Below are 19,395 nucleotides of genomic sequence, written 5' to 3' on the forward strand. Positions count from 1 at the left end.
TGAAGGGGCTACTTGAGGAAGCTTTCTGATTTTGTAATTTTTGTGCCTTGGGCAATTTTATATAAGCATAAAGAGGTGATTGAATAAGCTGAACTGTCTTTAGATATGCATTCTTGAGAAGTGGGGGCTATTTCACATCAATACCTCTTTCTTTAGTTGTCTGATTGAGATGGTGACAGGCATACCAGTTATGCATTAGCATGGATTTGCTGTTTAGTTTACTGAAACTAAATTTTTAATGTAAATTTGCAGGACAGGCAGAGAATTAGACATTGCTTATGCAACATTCCCTTTTCCCTGCAGCCACCAAAACTTATGCTGTTTAGTGCAAAGTAAGTTCTTTATCTCTGACATGTAAACCTGCCATGCCTGAATAGTTTGGTATAAGCTACAGCCTTATGAGGAAAATTGGTTTTACCAACAAAACTCAAATCCAAACCAAGCCCTCACAAATCTATTGAGATAATGCTAGGTCTATTTCTGATTTAGATCCAGGTGTGCAACAAAGGAGCAATTACTATGAGTGCTCTTTCACCAGTTTAAAAAAATAATATAACAGAAAGGTTTCAGATTGCTTTAATAATTGCCCTGCTTGTAAAAATAAAGTTATATTAAAGAATCATGTTTGGAAGGCTAAATTGTATTTAGTAGTAACCCTCTTCTATTTTCATATATAATAGAAGCAGACACTCTCTCGCACACACAATAGCAGATAGATTTTAAAAATTGAGGAAACTTTTAAAATAAGTATCGGTAGATACAGTTCACTGAGAAAGCAGAAAATAGCACTATGGATCCTGGCCTAATCATCCATTTATGGAAGACAACACTAACCTTAAGCCCCAACCCTGTTGGCTTTTTGCAAAGCTTTAAAATCCAGGCCTGGGACTCAGAATGTGTTAAGGGTTCTGTTACTTGGCTTTCCTATTAGTTGATTAATCATGGCCGCTGTTTGTATTTACTTTGTGAATGATTTTTACTGCTTTAATTTTTTTATTATTTTTTTAATAATTTTAGAATTGTAAGATGCCCAGATTCATTTGGTTGAGTTGGGCAGCTATAGAAATTAAATAATTAAATATTTATCTAAAGAACATACCTTACCAAGAGTAATTTGTAAGCCATCTTATTGAAAAGCACAACAAGAATTCAATTTCTGATTTAATGCAACGGCTCCCAATCTTTTGGGCATCTGGGACCGATTCCATGAAGGGTGTTTTTTCCAGGGACTGGTGTGTGTGTGTGGTTTCACTCACTTCTGCAGTCTGGCTCTTTGCTGGCCGCAGACCGGCACTGGTCTGCGGCCCGGAGGTTGGGGACCCTTGATTTAATGGATACAATCATGTCTTTGCAGAAATCTGAAACTATTATATGTGGGCAAAAGTATTGATCTCCCCATATTACCATAGAATCCCAATTTGCTGTGAAATAAGTTGAAACTGACACAAATAGCATCCATTATTCTTTATTATTCTAATCTAATATTTTGAGGCAATAATGGCAGTTATTTTGGCGCAGTGATTAGAATGCAGTATTGCAGACTAACTCTGCATTCTGCTGCCAGGAGTTCAATCCTGATCAGCTCAAGGTTGACTCAGCCTTCCATCCTTCCGAGGTCAGTAAAATGAGGACCCAGATTGTTGGGGGCAATATGTTGACTTTGTAAACCGCTTAGAATGTGTTGTAAAAGCATTATGAAGTGGTATATAAGTCTAAGTGCAACTGCTATTTATAAATTGCTATTGCTCTTTTTAATTTCTTTTAACTTCCTCAGTCTAACCTACAATCTTACTTTTTCCGAGAAGTCTTCAAATACCAATGAAAGCCCAAGATTGCTTAACTTTTGACTTTGCTGAGACAAAATAGCTGTTATAGTGCTTTAACACCAGTATTAAAAATCACAATAATTACTTGTATTTCAGGTGTAATACCATAGTTTTTTTATGTATTATGTATTAGCATTATGGCATCCCTGGGAAAAGCGAAATGAAACCAATACTGGAAAGAAAAGGAAAAAAGAAAGGGAATTACAACTGGAGGTGGAGACATTACAGAAACTAGCTAAAGAGAAGAATAATACTATTGATCAGTTCCTCCTGAGTGGAGATGAGAAGGCGAGTTGTACTTACCAAAACACTATTTATTCGTATTTATACATACTTATTTAAATGTTAACATGCTTAATATCCTACATGTATTCTTTTGTTTTATAAACATGTTAAGACATAACTCATTTGACATTGTAAAATGTATTTTTAGAACACAGATATCCTTGGGTTTGTCCAATGACATTTGAAGTTACGATGGTGCTGAATAGGGGAAAGTATGACCAGTCTTCAAAGTTGCAGCATTCCCACAGTCATGGTCACATGATCATTGTTTGGATGCTTGGCAATCAGCATGAAATTATGACAGTTGCAGCCCCCTGCAGTCACGTGATTGCCATTTTCGACCTTCCCTGCTGGCTTCCCACAAGTCAATGGGGTAATCGGCAGGAGGTTGCAAGTCCAAGACTGCAAATTTTTTTCTGAGGAGCACCCATGAGACATGAGAATCTCATACTCCACAGCATCGGCCACTTGCCCAATACACAACATTATGCGCCTACCTGTTATTCCTAGTACCCATCCATGGCTCCTGCCTGCTTGTACTCCATAGTCCCAACCTGCCTGCCTGTAGTTTTTGACCACTGGACTGCTTGCCTATGATTGTTTCAAGGGCATAAGCAAATTTGTAAAGTCCTTCTGGATTCATGCTTCTTGCTTCTTGATACATCATGGTCATGTGAGGTTCACACGATGGCAATGGGGACTGCTGGGATTGCTGTTGCTAAGCGATGGTCATATAACATCATGTTTTATGACTTCATCGCTTAGTGATGGAAATTCCAGTCCCAATTACGATAAACAAGGCAGTTGTTCAACATAGGCTACTTATATCTTAGTATTTAAAGATCCTTTGTATAACAGTCTTAACTGCTACATTCTGCACCAATTGCTACTCCTGGATACATTTCTGTGCAGGCCAACATAAAGCATATTGCAGTAACTCTTTTGAGTTTAATTTAGTTTGTTTTAAAAGAGAACAATGTAATACCCCACTCATTGTCATAGCTATATAAATGTATTAAATATATAAAAAAATAAAATTATTTTCATGTAATTCCTGCTGATATAAAGGAACCCTGTGTGAATAGGCAATTGTACAAAAATGCTATAAATTAAGAATGCTTTCAGAAATAGAAGTGTTAATAGTTTATTTTTATTAACAAAATGGAAAGTAGATGAACAGAAGAGAAATCCAAGTCAATTCAATATTTACTGTGACCACTCTTTGCCTTTAAAACAGCATCAATTCTTACACTTGCACAAAGCCATGGATTTTGTAGGATTAGAGTTAGGTGTATGATTAACCAATTATACCAAGCAGTTGCTAATGATTATCAATTTCATATGTAGGTTGAAACAGTCATTAACAGAAACAGAAACAGCTGTGTAGGAGCTCAAATTTTGGGTGAGGAATAGCCAAACTCTGCTACTCAGGCGAGGTTTTCGAAGAGGGTTTCATGTCATAGATCATTCATTACAGCAAAACAGCACAAGAACAAAGACAAAAGGCAGTTATACTGCATCAGCAAAGCCTTTCCCAGGCAAAGATTTCAAAGCAGACTGAGGTTTCAAGATGTGTTGTTCAAGCTCTTTTGAAGAAGCACAAAGAAACAGGCAACACTGAGGACTTAATGCAGCAAATGAAAAGACACATCATGCTTATTTCCCTTCGACATCTGAAGATGTCAGCACAGAACTGGTGGAAACCAGTGGGACCCAAGTATACCCATCTACTGTCCAGAGAGGACTGGCTAGAAGTGGTCTTAATGGAGGAATTGCAGCCCAAAAGCCATACTTCTGGTGTAGAAACAAGGCTAAGTGACTCAAATATGCATGAAAACATAAGGTCTGGGGTGCAGAAAATGGCAGCAAGTGATCTGGACTAAGTGAAAATTTGAAATATTTGGCTGTAGCAGGAGATAGTTTACTTGCCGAAGGGCTGGAGAGGAGTACAGTAATGAGTGTCCGCAGGAAACAGTGAAGCATGGTGGAGCTTCCTTGCATTTGGGGCTGCATTTCTGCAAATGGAGTTAGAGATTTGGTCAGGATCAATAGGGTCTTCAATCCCGAGAAATAAAGGCAGGGGGTCCTTGGTGCTCTCTGAGCTTGGTTGTTTTCTTGCAGAAGTTTCATTACCCTAACTAGGTAACTTCATCAGTGCTAGTCACTAGTCATTACCTAGTTTGGGTAACGAAATATCTGCAAAAAAACAACCAAGCTCAGAGAACACAAGGACCTCTCATTGCTTTAGGTGAAAGGCTTTGGGAGGCTTTCCTAACCAGATGTCTTCTGGAGATATTGGATATTTAGAACAGTCTTGAAGGAACTTTGCTAAGTTTCTTCAGAAACTGTGTGCAAATGTACCTGGAATTGATGTTATTTTGAAGGCAAGGATGGTCACACACCAAATATTGATTTGGAGTTCTCTTCTGTTCATTTACTTTCCATTTTGTTAACTGATAAAAATAAACTAGTAACACTTCTATTTCGGAAAGCATTAATTTACAGCATTTCTGCAAAACTGCCTAATATTTTTGCACAGTATTATATATTGTCAAGGTTTAGTGCTTAATTTCATAAAAAAGTTAACCAACATGTCCTATTACAGTATGAAAAATAATTGCTCCCTCGTTCTTGTCTGTTCTCCCTAATAAGTAACAAGGTCAAAACCTTTGAACTGGGAGCCTTGTGGCTTAATTTATTTTTGCCAGATGCTAAAGATGTTTTATTGTTTTTAAAATAACTGCCTTTGTCTTTTCACAGATAGCTGTGTGTTCCTACTATGCACATCATCTATCTGTGTTCAGCTTGGAAACTATGTCCTATCTCCACACACTTGAGAGCAAAGAATCAATGCTTTTTTTATATAATGCTACCTTAACATATACTGGGCATTATCTAGTGCTTTCCAATTACAGCGAAGAGGAAAAAATCAGCTATGTAACACTATGGAACTTAATCACAGGAAAGGTATAATTTCTGCAATACTTGGGCAACAAGAAAACTTTGTAGTATCGTGATTTCCAAATCAAAAGACAATAAACAATCTAAGCTCTCTGCAAATAGTTTGTGAACATAATTCATCTTACCTATTTCCATTAGTTTAAAACAGTGGTTCTCAACCTGTGGGTCGGGACCCCATTTGGGGTCAAACGACCATTTCATGGGGGTCGCCAAACCATGCTGTCCGCCATTTTTTTCCCTTTTCCCTAGCTGTCCTACTCCCTCTTATTGGTGGCCACACCCACTTGGGGGTCACCACAACATGGGGAACTGTATAATGGGGTCACGGCATTAGAAAGGTTGAGAACCACTGGTTAAAAATGATTCCTAATTTTGGAATATTTGAATTAGGTTATTCTATCATCAAACTATTCCTTCTATAATTCAAATACCCAGATCTACTACAATACCTTTTTAGCATAGTTGTAAAAATGTCCAATAAACATCTTTTTTGTAAGTCCAAGAACAGGAGCTAAATATTTCAACTCTTTATTTTGCATTTTGAGCCACGTGGAAGGAGTAAAATAGGTAGCATAGTCTTAATGTTGCAGATGACAAATATCTTTTATTCCTTAAAAATCTCAAACCTCCTTCCCAAGAGGGTCCTGGCCCTGCCCAGTTTTGCTTGACATTTGGGCATTTTACTTCAGCCATTATTCCTTCATTCCTTGCCTTTCCACAATACAGCCACGTTCTGGAAGAATAAGGATGAACAGGAAAACATTACCTGCAGTTATACACCTGCAAATCTATATATCTATAGCTTGTATGTAAAGTTACCCATAACCAATTTACTCAATTTATTTTTGTCTGTTATAAAAATATAGGTTAGAAAAAGATTAAAAAATGAGCCTAATGTCTGTTGTACAGCCATTACTGCAGATGGCAGTAGAATAATTTTTGGAGTGATGGTGGATAACCTGTAAGTAAATACTAAAATTTAGTTATTACTAGAAAGATTTGTAATGTGCCCAATAAATTGTTTGGTTTCATTCCACATAGGTACTGAAGCAACATGGGAATACATGTAGTCCTCAGCTTATGACCACAATTGAGCCTAAAATTTCTTAAGTGAGAAATTTGTTGCGTGAGTTTTGCCCCATTTTACGACTTTTCTCATCACATTTGTTAAGTGAATCACTGCAGTTCTTAAATTAGTAACACAGTTATTTAATGAATCTGGTTTCACCATTGAATTTGCTTGTCAGAAGGTCGCAAAAAGGGGATCACATGACTCCAGGACTCTGCAACCATCATAAATGTGAGCCAGTGTCAAGCTTCTGAATGTAAATCACGTGACCATGGGGATGTTGCAGCAGTCATATGTCTGAAAAATGGTCATAAGTCACTTTTTTCAGTGCCACTGTAACTTCAAACTGTTGTAAGCCGAGGACTACCTGTACATATATACCGGTAGTCCTCAACTTAAGACAATTGAGCCCAAAGTTTCTGTTGCTAAGTGAGACAGTTGCTAAGTGAATTTTGCCCTATTTTACCACCTTTCTTGCAACAGTTGTTAAGAGAATCATTGCAGTTGTTCAATTACTAATACAATTGTTAAATGAATCTGGCTTCCCCATTGACTTTACTTGTCAGAAGGTAACAAGATGATCACATGATCTCAAGACATTGCAACTGTCATAAATATGAGCCAGTTGCCAAACACCTGAATTTTGATCGTGTCACCATGGGGATGCTGCAATGGCTATACGTGTGAAAAACAGTCATAAGTCACGTTTTTCATTGTTGTAACTTCAAATGGTCACTAAATGAATAGTTGTAAATCGAGGACTACCTGTAGCTGGAGACACATGGAATATTAATACTATACAATATTTTATAACAATTGCAGAGAAAGTTGGACATTTTTATTACGTACAGAAACTGCCAAAGATTGAAAACATAAATGCAGCTATTCCTTGAACCATTTTGAAGACAACTGATGAGAGTATGCAAATACCACAGCTTTAAGCTTCATAGTAATGTTAATAATATCTAGTGAGATATTCTTGTGTTTAAATACATAGACATTTATTCATAATAGTCAGAAACAACTTGAGGTAGATTTGAGGGGTTATATATTCCAAATGTAACTTCCTTCCCCCCAAATGTAAAAGAAGTTGATGTATCATAGAACTCTTTTCAAATTTCCAAGAATGTTAAAAGCAATTAATTACTAAACTTACCATAGTATACCACCAAAAATAATATAACAGGCATTAGATATTTTTATGTAAATGTGCAAGATGGATCCAATTATATAATTAAGATGTACTGCTTTTACTAAAACCAGAAGTTATTTAAATAGTCCAGTGTAAATCAAGTCGGGCACTGGAGTTATTCAAAGTTTTGCCAAAGTTAATTATAGCAGTAGCACTTAGACTTACATTCCGCTTTATGGTGCTTTACAGCACTAAGTGGTTTACCCCTACATTCTGGGTCCTCATTTTACTGATCTTAGAAGCATGGAAGGCTAAGTCATTATCTAACAAAATATGATGCTATATACAAAATAATTATTAAACAAGTTGTTTCTCAGAGTACAATATGCTATTCTCCTGATTTTCTGTTTACAAAATAGTAGATAAGGTTAAAAGAAATGCTACGGTTGTTAATTATATCTACAATATTATAAATTCTAAATAATGTCCAAACTGATACATTTTTTTTCTTGTGGTTTACAGGATTAAAATTTGGGATCCATTTAAGCATAAACACAAATTAATGCAAGGTTATGAAGGCCTTGATCTGACTGTGAATAGCAAATTGCACATATTAGATGGAACAAAAGCAATTCTACTTGCAGGTTTGTTCATAATTTCTTTTGTAGATAAAAATGTGCTCAAGACTATGTTCTTTTGATTTTTAATATTATAACCTGTTATTTATAACTAATTCTAGTGAAAACATTAAACTTAATATGCTATTGTTATTCTGATCCTAAACATCAACATAATTTACAGAAGAAATTTCTGTTTGCCATATACAGTCACATTTTAAAGGGTATTTAGAATGTACGCTATTATTTGCTGATGTACTTATATCTGGAAGTTATAATGAATGCATTATGTATTATACAAACATGAAAAAACAGGCTGATTTTTTGGGAATGGGTGGGTTTCAAAAACTGAAATTAATGCCTTATATCTCTAAAAGATTGAAAAACATTTTATTCATTCAATGCTGGAAATCCTGGTCCCAGAAATAAGATGCATTCAACTCATAGACTGCAAGTTGTATGCCCGTCCTCAATGTTTTTTTTTCTAAAATTTTGTCTTAGATTACCATCATTAATAGAACAGGGTTCATGGCTCAGCTTGCTGTTAAAACATAGCCCATTGTGGTTTATTAATGACTTCTAATCAATGAAATATTATTTAGCACTATGTCTACAGTGGTTAAAGAAGGAAAAGATGATTCAGTATACATTGTGCTGCATGTGTTAGCAACTCTTTAATTCAATGGGTTTTTTCCTGAAAATTTTTTTAAAGCTATGTAAGCCTAGGAAAGGTAACTGCAAACTGTGTGACATAAGCCTCCCCATATGTTCTAAATTATGCTTTCTCTGTTTGAATCCAGAATGATATATTACACAATCTAATATCCATTAACTTTGGCTATACACTGGCTATACAGTGCTATTGTTTAGCAAAATTTAATCCAAGCCAAACAGATTCCACCAGAATTTTGCATAACATTCTATTTGCATAACGAAGAAGCACAGGCTTCAGTAAAATGTTAGGGAATGGAATATAAAAACAGATTAAAAAATATTTTTGATACATATGTGTGTGTAAATTAGTTACAAATCTGAACTTACCTACTAACCAGGATACTTCTGAAGAATAAAAGTGGCAGACATAACTGTAGCAGTGCCAAAAAAATAACCAAAAATGTCTCATTCCATTACTGAATTAATTTCAGAATTTTATATTCTATTCTATTTACCACCAAGAAATTATACCAAAGGGTTTTTAAATTTTACTGCTATGGATTAACCAACACAAGAGTTTTTTTTATTAAAATGAAGGAAGTTTCCAAGCCAAACTAAATGTAGTAACATGCATTTCCCTCTCCCACTTTAGGTGAGGTCAGTTTCTGGGATTTGGAGAATGGCACAGTTATATCCATCTTTACATTTGATAGCAAAATCTCTTGCATGACTGTTGCCTGTGACAAAAAGACAGTTCTTTTAGGCTTGAGCAACTGCTCTACTCTTACCACTTTGAAAATGATGAGCATAAACACTGCTGAAAATTCAATAGGAAAAGATTTGTTTGGAGAAGACTCATCAAGCAGTGAAGAAGAACTTGAAAATATTTAAAAGAGAATTTGAACAAAATAAAATCATGAGCATAAACAAATGAAAGTTGACATAGTTTAAAAATATTTTTGTTTTAAAAGCAATTGCACATAACATTTAAAATAATACAATAAGCAATTGCACATAACATAAAAAGACAATATTAATTTTCCTACCTGTAAATTATTTCTCCATTCTCCCCAATAATTATCTGCAAGTTGGAGGAGAAAGATACAACTGATAATGTAAAAAAGTAACTGAAGAAAATGAAGCTGCTGCCACCAGTTTTGCCTTTTTCTTAGCCCCATATGGCATTGTAGAAAATTATGCAAGATGAGAATCTTTCAGTCTCTACTCCCCATGTAAAAAAGTCAAGAAACTAAAGGAAAATCCCCATGACAAAAGCTCTTCACTGAAAGGAATGCAAGGAGAATGCAGAGACTACTTTGACCAGTCATAAACATAAGAATTACTGAACTCAACTGGACTGAAGGAAAGAATAAGTTTGTACAAAGGATTTAATCACCTCATTACCATTCTGCAGAGAAGGGGGAGTGGGGAAATCTCCATACATTAAGGATCTATTCCACAATTTATATACCTAGATTTTTATTTTTTTTTGTGGTGATGGGTTTCTTTAGGATTTGTTGGATAAGTTTGAGACGTTTCACAGATGCAGGCAAAAGTATTGCTACTCCTCACTTTTGCCCAAGAATCCCAATTTGCTATAAAGTAAGTTGAAACTGACAAAAGTAAATGCCATTCACATGACAGTTCATACAACAGACACTTTGATGTATAATTTAACATATTCTTGTAATTATTAGATGAAACAAGTAAGGGTGTCGATACTTTTGGCTAGCAGCAAGCAGAGAGAGACTTGTAGTAAAACATAGAAAACATGTATTCTCTCTCTGCAAGAGGAAAAGGTGCCAGTTTTTTTATATCAACTATAAAACAAGTTAATGATAACATATACTATTACTTATTAGCCCATTTTGTGAGGCAATTTCCCTTTTTGTCATGCTAAATATTGCTCATTAATACTTTTTTGGGTTATACTGAAACATGAACAGATATGTTTTAGGTACTATATTGTGTGATGCAACATAGAATATATGCTACTATGTAAACTGCAATTTCGGACTATTCTTACCTTTATCTTTTTATAAGCTACACGGTTAAATTTGGAAGATTAGAAGGCAATAACACTTCACATCAGAACTCTTCTTATTCTGATATACAAGATGTTGCAGGCTGTCAATAAGATTTATGGAACCTGAAATGAGCGTGCATTTAACGTAGTAACAATTAAGGGTATTATGAAAACTTCAATACTCATACAAAATGCGAGTTTCACTATCACTTTAACAATCTATTGTAATTATTGTTCAAGATATTTATCAGACATATAGAAAAATAATTGTAATGGTAGGTTTATTTTAACAGTGAGACACAGAATAGCAAAAAAAATTCAGAAAAAATGCATTTCAAAAGTTATGAATTGATTTGCATTTTAATGAGTGAAATAAGTATTTGATTGCCTATCAATCAGCAAGATTTCTGGCTCCCAGGTGTCTTTTATACAGGTAACAAGCTGAGATTAGGAGCATTCTCTTAAAGGGAGTGCTCCTAATCTCAGTTTGTTACTTGTATAAAAGTCATCTGTCCACAGAAGCAATCAATCAATCAATCAGATTCCAAACTCTCCACCATAGCCAAGACCAAAGAGCTGTCCAAGGATGTCAAGAACAAGATTGTAGACCTACACAAGGCTGGAATGGGCTATGAGACTATCGTCAAACAGCTTGGTGAGAAGGTGACAGCAGTTGGTGTAATTATTTGCAAATGGAAGAAACACAAAATAACTGTCAATCTCCCTCAGTCTGGGGCTCCATGCAAGATCTCACCTTGTGGAGTTTCAATGATCATGAGAACGGTGAAGAATCAGCCAGGAACTACACGGGAGGATCTTGTCAATGATCTCAAGGCAGCTCGGACCATAGTCATCACGAAAACAACTGGTAACACACTATGCCATGAAGGACTGAAATCCTGCAGCGCCCACAAGGTCCCCCTGCTCAAGAAAGCACATGTACAGATTCGTCTGATGTTTGCCAATGAACAACTGAATGATTCAGAGAACTTGGTGAAAGTGTTGTGGTCAGCTGAGACCAAAATTGAACTCTTTGGCATCAACTCAACTCGTTATATTTGGAGGAGGAGGAATGCTGCCTATGGCCCCAAGAACACCATCCCCACTGTCAAACATGGAGATGGAAATATTATGTTTGGGGGTGTTTTTCTGCTAAGGGGACAGGACTTCACTGCATCAAAGGGACGATGGACGGGGCCATGTACCGTCAAATCTTGGGTGAGAATCTCCTTCCCTCAGCCAGAGCACTGAAAATGGGTTGTGGATGGGTATTCCAGCATGGCAATGACACAAAACACATGGCCAAAGCAATAAAGGAGTGGCTCAAAAAGAAGCACAATAAGGTCCTGGAGTGGCCTAGCCAGTCTCCAGACCTTAATCCCATAGAAAATCTGTGGAGGGAGCTGAAGGTTCGAAATGCCAAATGTTAGGCTTGAAATCTTAATGACTTGGAGAGGATCTGCAAAGAGGAGTGAGACAAAATTCCTCCTGAGATGTGTGCAAACCTGGTGGCCAACTACAAGGGATCAAATACTTATTTCACTCATTAAAATGCTAATCAATTTATAACTTTTTTGAAATGTGTTTTTCTGGATTTCTTTGTTATTCTGTCTCTCACTGTTAAAATAAACCTACCATTACATTTATAGACTGATCATTTCTTTGTCAGTGGGCAAATATACAAAATCAGCAGTGAATCAAATTATTTTTTCTCTCACTGTACCTTCTGTATATACAAGTTCTTTGGATTCTAGCCTATGAATGCATGATAGAAAAAACGGGGGGAAAATTCAGATACAATTTTACAACCAGTATTTTTTATTCATAAATCGTAGCATGCAAAAGATTAAATCCAAGTAGCTGATACATTCTGGTGGCACATTTCTAATTTCCATGTGCTTATGCTTATAAAATTTTGAATCAAGGAGATTGTCATATTATATCAAGCAACATATTAAAAAAAAATCAAAAGAAAACTTCATAGCAATAATACAGTTTCTCAAAATAGGAAGCATTATAATTTTATGTAGTTGTAGTTGACTAATTGTAGTTCACTAAGAATCACTTTTTCTCAAAAATAGAGACATAGGTATTGTGGCTGGTCTTATCAGACATTAATGCACATCATTCTCTCAGTACAGAAGTATTGTGTCCAGAAACAGCTATGAATATGTAAGTAGTCTGTTTTATGGTAATGATGTTGCAGTGCACATATCAATCAATTAAACTTTATATTCTTCCAAATTTTACACACAATCATAAAATTGCTGTGTGATTTCTTTCCTTGGATCATTCAGAAAAATAAGAAGCAGCAACTACAGAAACATATTAGAAAGTTAGAATTTCATTTATCTGCCCATTGCAGAACTATATTGGGGGTGTGTGAAATATTCAAAATAAAAACATATTATAGCTATATTATGAATGTGCAATTAGTGTCCCCCTAACAAGGTAAGACATGATATTTATAAAAGAAAGCAATGCCATTTGACCATGACATACCGTGTTTTCCCGAAAGTAAGATCCACCCCAAAAATAAGCCCTAGCTTGATTTTTTGGGGCTAGGCCTAATATAAGCCACACCCAAAAATAAGCCCTAGTTTTGGGGTGAAGCGCACACCTGAAAATCAAGCTAGGGTGTGGGTAGAGCTTATCCCATGGATCGACACTTGCCGTGCCAGCCCACTTCTTCTGCGGCCAAAGGAGCAGCTTCATTCTGCAGCTAAGAATGGAGCTCAGGCCTGCATTTCTGCATTTCCAGAAAGGCCTCTTGACTGTGAAATGCAGATCCAAGCTCCATTCTCAGCTGCAGAATGAAGCTGCTCCCTCAGCCGCAGAACAAGTGAGCTGGCTGAATAGGCTGTCAGAAAAAAAAGGGGGGGGGTCTTATTTTTGGGAAAACATAGTACCTTGTGGTCAGTTTATTAGATACAATTAATTCATGAGACACAATTTCAGATTCAGCATAGATATAACAGCCATATGAAATAATGTAGTAGAACAATTTCTAGTTAAATGGCTAAATGTCTCTAGTCCACATGATGCAGCTGTGCTACCATGCTTTCAAAATAATCATTTTTGAATATTTAATTTGAAATTTTTGTAGTATCCAAGCTTTTTTTCAAACCTCCCTCAAAATGTGAGAAACTGCCAAATATTTCACACCATAGGAACAAGAATTCAATATTGGAACTTTTTTGTTGGCCTGCTTATCTTGTTACTTTACAATACATTTACTTACATAGTCTCTCTTATGTCTAATAAATAAAATGAACTACTCTAATCTTCTAGAGAAAAATAAAATTAGTATCTGTGAACATCTATGACATTAAGTTAGGCAGTCAAATGACTACAGGTATATAGCATCAATTTCAAAACTGTTCCATAAAAGAAATATTTAGTTTGGGGATACTTTTACTATTTGTTTCAAAGACATGTCATAGTCATTAAAATAAAATATTTCATTGAGTTGCTATATTTCAGATGTATATTCTCTCTATGCCTATAGGACTACTCTTTTAGAGAACAACAACTTTTTCCTATTAATGTTTTTTGCTCAGCCCATAGAGCCTGGAAAACAAAATAAAATATTAAGACCAGTCAAGCTTACTTCAGAAACTGACCTTACAGTATTTATGTATTCTTTGTATATCTAAATTTTGCAACATGATTACATACTTTTTTAAAAAAAATTCAAGGAATTATGAACAAGATGGCACAAAAGGACTGAAGAAACTGAAGAGCATAGTGAGAAGAACAAATAGTTCAATTTAGGACTGCAATTAATGCTGATTGCAACTCTTCCAGTATTTGTTTAATATACTTTCTTTAAACAGACTTATAAGCTCACCACTAGATTCATATAAAATAAATTAATGACATATAGATAGATCACATGGAAGACACCAAGAAAAACTGGCTTTATATTTTCAAAGGCTTAAAATTTAAAGTTTGGCAATAGATTCAAATATTATCTTTAGAATTCTGAAGACTAAAAGCATCATAGAACTAACATGTTCTCAGCAAAATGTGCTATATTCAACTAAATTTACAATTGCAACATTTGTTAACACATCAGTTTTAACATGATCATCTTTCCAGTCTTTCCTCATCAGACATTACCATAATTCCACAATTAAAAAGAATGAGGAATCTGGAATTCCTGAATTCCTTCTGTGCTACTCCCATGTGACCGTTTGAAAATTTTGGTTTTAGTGCAGAATATTCAAAAGCAGAAAATAGTATTAACATCTGTGAACATTCCAATAGTATTGTACATCTTAAAAATTATTGCATAGTTTTATGCATTATTCTAAAATACTAATCTGCTTATTAAATAGTTTTATAGAAACCACACAGCTGTCTGTGCATTAGAGCATTTACTACCTTGATCTTCTATCCTTTTTGGATTTGTCTGTACATTTATCCATAGTCTTCTCATTGTCTCCTCTGCACTTTGGGCAATACCATTTTCCCTTTGGTTTATAAGTGAGTCCGACACATGAAAAATGAAACCATTCAATGGGACACAGATCATTGTCACAGCCTATCATTTCTCCGTAAGACACTTGGTCACAGAGACAGTAAGTTGGCTCATTAGGGTCAACTGCAAATTCTACTGGTGAAGCTTCCCGTTCTTGTTTAGCTTTAGAGCGTTTTTTCTTCTTAGCAGATTTGGATCTTTTTTCTTTAGGTGGCTGGTCATCATATTCATCAATTCCATTTGCTATATGGCATATATCACGGCTTTCACTAGTACGTTGCCGACGGGGTCTTCGTGAAGATCTTTCTGGTTGACATGTATCCTGTTTTGACTTTTCGATAGGTTTTTCAGTATCTGACAGATCTTGAAAGCACTGAGAGTGGGACTCTATCTGCCGGGCTCTGTTCTCCACTAACTCAAGCATTTGAGTAACTACTTGGATTTTTTCATCTCCAAGTTCTTGACTGTTGATCAAAGCCCGCTGAAGATATTGCTGCAAACGCTTTTTCTGTGCAGGATCATCTTCAGCTTTGTATTTCTCATACACCTCATCAATTTCTTTCAAAGCTTCTGTTGAAAAGCATCACAAGACAGTCATAAACTCAAAGTCCCTAAATCATAGTTTTCTATTTTATGAATATTACATATAAAATGTAAATTATAGTAATAAGCCAGGGCTAGTTCCACAGTGCCTGATAAGATCAGCAAACTACTATTCTACTTCTGGCAGCTGATGTCCTGCTATGGAGCGGTGAGGCACTTTAAACTGCTTTTGAACCAATGAACCAGTATGCTCCTTTATCATTCTTGTTGCTATTTTGCTCTTGTTGTTAACTCAATTGAATATGGGCAAGGAGTCATGTCACATTCTTTGGGATACCCCTCATCAGATGCGAGATTATGCTTTTCAGGGCTTAATGTTTCTAGCTACTGCTTTGGGTTGCAGAAAATAATTCAGGAGGCCACAAAAATGAGTTTATTAAATCTATTTGATGTTCTATTATCGCCAATATAAAGTTTTATTATTGAGTGAATTGCAGCAGCTTTTAGAAGGAAAATAGGAACAAAAGCTTTGACAGGATAGTTATATGCCAAAATTGCCTTATTCAAGGTCACAAAAATAAACTATTATTTAATACATTCAGTAAAACCAAAAATGCTTTTTTAATTTATATCTATTTTTTGTTAGGATCTGAAGATGATGTACAATGCATGGTACCACACCTCCAATTTTCCACAACAGTAACCCTGTAGGCTGAGCTTAGACTAGCCCCAATTCAAAGCCATAGTAAAATTATATCCAACTATGTACAAAAAAAGTTTATAGTGACAATCCTCAATATTCTTCCAGTGTAAAATGCTTCTAAACTCAGTAAGACTCTTTCATAAATTGGTCTGTTGTGTGCTTGTCTCCCAAAGTAATTCTCACTTCAAAAAAAGGCCAACACCTTCCTTTCTCTTGACTGACCTGCACTTCCGGTTATCTCGGTGCAAAAAGTCCCACTGGGACAAGATAATCAAATGAGTTTAAATGTGGAGAAGTACCGTCCTTCCCCAAAAGAAAAAAATGTACTAGCTTCTCTGTTACTACTGATGTACTAACAAAGAGTATATATATTATAATTCATAATAAAACACGTGTACGTGGGTCTACTTATACAATTGGGCATTTATATTTCAATCCTCCCCCTTTAAACATTGTTTAAGTAACATTACCTTTCCTGCATTCTATGGTGGTTGGATACACTTGTAGTACTGTGAGGCAACTAAAAAACTACTTAGAAGCAAGTGAATTAAACTTATGTTCTTTCAAGATTGGCACTCAAATGACTAGCAAAAAAAAGGGAGTCACCTTACTTACTCTCATATAGCTGCTGAAACAGCATAGGTTTATCCCCAGCTCTGAAACATAACCGCCTACTGAGGGAAGATCTTACTGAACGATACATTTTCACGCATTCGCCTCATCCGGAGCATCATCCCAAACAAGGCAACGTGCCTCCTCGTCTCCGCCTCACTCGCGGGCCCGTGACAGGGGCCCGCGTGCGCGTGGCGAACCAGGGCCACTGTCAGCGCCAGAATCCGGAGCGGCCCCGGCCGCCACCCACCTCGCGCTCCCTCAAGGCCTAACACGAAGCGTCCTCGGACCGGCTTCTTCCCAAGCGACTGCCCCTAATAGGGTGGGGTGAGGGCAAAAGAAGGGTGGCCATTTTCTCTGCCCCCAACCCAGAGTCGGGAGGAGGAGAAGGGAATCGCCCCTCCTCTTCACGAGGAAGAGCGCTCCCACTGAGCTGAGGGGAGAGCAGTTTCCATAATCAGTTGCCAGCGCCCGTCATCGGCTCAACCCCCGTCCCCCCGTCGCGCTCGCGCCTCTCTTGCTCACCACGGCAGCGCGTGTCCATCTCGCGCAGGAGCGAGGCCAACCTCTGCATGTCCAGCGGCAAGGACTCGACGCACTCCAGGTAGTCTTGCACGTAGCGCGCCAACAGCCTCTCAGACGCACCTCCGCACGGAAAGCTCGCGACGCCCCCGGCCCCGCCGCCGGCAGTGGCAGCAGAACCGGCAGCTGCCCCGGCCGTCGCCCCAGACCCCGCCCCCCCGGGCTGTTGCCCCGGCGACCCCAACATCGTTACCGGACGTGACACCCCCTTCCCTCTTCTTTCAGCCCGCTCGGATCGCTCCAGGGCAGGAAGGGAGGAAAGGGGGCAGTGAGGGAGACTCTCAGGTGGCTGCGTCTTTAATCGGCCGAAGGGGGGGGGGGCGCTAAGAGAAATGCTCTCCTGCCTCACTTGGAACTCCCCGCCTCTTTTTCCTTCCTCGCACCCCCTTCGATCCGCAGAGTACGCATGCGCAAGGCCCTGTCCTTATAAGGTGCGGCCGGTTCACATTCTCCCGCCTTCCCCTTACGGCCTATGCCATTGGTCCAGCATGGTGGGACGTCAGAAGACAAACGGGGCGGGAGGAAAAGGCGGGATTTCATTTAAAGAGACTAAGTCAGAATTAGACTCTGCCGGGTCTCAAGGAAACGTGCTATCTCCCCGCCCTAGGCCGCTCCCATTCTTTCCTCCAGTTTTCTCCGCTCGGGGAGATGAGCAGTGATAAAGCCATAGGAAAGAAGCATACTTACGAACACGAGCCGGCCACTGCTCTTTTTTCATCCATCCTCTTTTTATAATCGGGCATGGAAACAGAAGCAGGTAGCTCAAGAATCGCGGGTAGCCAAATTCAAGAAAAGCAAATGTAACTCCCAGGCAAGGTTTTCATGACATCCCAGCTGCATTGAGTCTCAACGTCACACGGGATCTGCGGTAACGTCTGAAACGAGCGAGAGTGAGCAAACGACCATTAAGTCGCCTCATCCACTCGCGAAAGAACCTCATTCCTTGATGGCAAGAGTTAAACTTCATGGACCCCCCCTCTCGTCCTTCGCAGCTTCCGGAACTAGTTAGGTGGCGCGATGTAATTAAGTCGAAAAAGGAGCAAAAAGGGTTAAGTGATGCTGCGCTTACGGTTCGGAAAGAGAAAACTAGCAAACTACCAGTTTTTCGGTGGATTTAAACTGGGTTTTTCTAATGAGCCGCCAGGAAGAGTAAGCAGTTTGCTCGCGAGCTGTCTCCGTGCATTTTTACATTTAGCAATGGTTTTCTGTGGCCTGGCTGGGGAAGGTAGCCGAAAAAACAGGAATTGCATATTACACAGTAAACAGTATTTCTAGAGCAACATTCAGAAACCTACGAAAGACTCCCTGGACTCTGGAGGAAAGGGTGCCATAGACAGATATACGTCAACCTGTTCTTAAAAGATTTTATTTATACTCTGTCACTCGGAGAAACATCTCCCAAACGCGCTGACAAGGAATATAAACTTACAAGATTTTAGTGTAAATATTGTTTGTCATGTACACATGCAATAGCCTTATCAAGAGCTCAAAAAACAAGAAACAAAATCCTCAACCGCAAGTGTAGCCTTTCTACACTTTCCGGGACCGATAAAAATTCATTGGTTTACAAGACCTACGTGCTTGCGACGCAGAAGTCGCAGTTAAAGTTCCATAGAGACAGGTGGCCAAGAAAAAAAAAAGCGTCCTAAGAATGAGCCCCGTTTTGTTGGTGCGACCGCCTCCTAGTTGGGAAAGGAGCACACGCGCACTACCTGCGTTACTATGGAGCTGACGAGAGCCCCTCCCGCACTCACCCGCTCGGCCCTGGGGGGCTTCTTGGCGGAAGAAGCGTGAGTTTGTGAGAGGGTTGCGCGCGTCAAAGCACACGGCACTCTCTGCCGGGGGTCCGGGGACTTTCCCCTAGGCGGCAAGGAAGCCGGAAGAGGAACAAGTCCTCCGCAA

The 19,395-nt window shown here is 38.0% G+C and overlaps 2 protein-coding genes across 15 annotated transcripts in view; one reads left to right on the plus strand and one right to left on the minus strand.

Annotated features, from left to right (window-relative positions):
- The window catches only part of LOC120302418 (NACHT and WD repeat domain-containing protein 2-like), a 66,281-nt gene extending 56,811 nt beyond the window's left edge, over window positions 1–9,470 (plus strand). For 9 of the 11 annotated variants that reach the window (XM_039330792.1, XM_039330790.1, XM_039330795.1 and 6 more), the window contains 5 exons: window positions 1,960–2,114; window positions 4,872–5,078; window positions 5,939–6,033; window positions 7,796–7,917; window positions 9,197–9,470. In XM_039330792.1, the coding sequence (XP_039186726.1) occupies window positions 1,960–2,114; window positions 4,872–5,078; window positions 5,939–6,033; window positions 7,796–7,917; window positions 9,197–9,435 (818 nt within the window). In that variant the 3' untranslated portion in view covers window positions 9,436–9,470. Of the gene's footprint in view, window positions 1–1,959; window positions 2,115–4,871; window positions 5,079–5,938; window positions 6,199–7,795; window positions 7,920–9,196 lie in introns of those variants that run through there. The other 2 variants (XR_005555126.1, XM_039330799.1) reach the window with 2 other exon arrangements.
- Window positions 9,471–10,570: 1,100 nt separating this feature from the next.
- Window positions 10,571–17,958, minus strand: ING2 (inhibitor of growth family member 2). Of its 4 annotated transcripts, none has more exons than XM_039330805.1 (4): window positions 17,437–17,958; window positions 14,957–15,623; window positions 11,325–11,491; window positions 10,577–10,693 (listed from the first exon to the last, which is right to left on the minus strand). In XM_039330805.1, exons 1-3 carry the CDS (start codon window positions 17,678–17,680, stop codon window positions 11,362–11,364), a joined length of 1,041 nt encoding a protein of 346 aa, XP_039186739.1. In that variant the 5' UTR covers window positions 17,681–17,958; the 3' UTR covers window positions 10,577–10,693; window positions 11,325–11,361. The 4 variants fall into 4 exon arrangements, with proteins under 4 accessions (XP_039186740.1, XP_039186739.1, XP_039186742.1 ...); XM_039330808.1 differs by lacking the exon at window positions 17,437–17,958 and adding an exon at window positions 16,915–17,401; XM_039330806.1 differs by lacking the exon at window positions 11,325–11,491 and having other exon boundaries at window positions 10,571–10,693; window positions 17,437–17,953.
- Between the last annotated feature and the right edge of the window lie 1,437 nt (window positions 17,959–19,395).

Source organism: Crotalus tigris, unplaced genomic scaffold (assembly GCF_016545835.1).
Source record: "Crotalus tigris isolate CLP2741 ecotype Arizona unplaced genomic scaffold, ASM1654583v1 scf7180000024432.2438137, whole genome shotgun sequence".
NCBI lineage: Eukaryota > Metazoa > Chordata > Lepidosauria > Squamata > Viperidae > Crotalus > Crotalus tigris.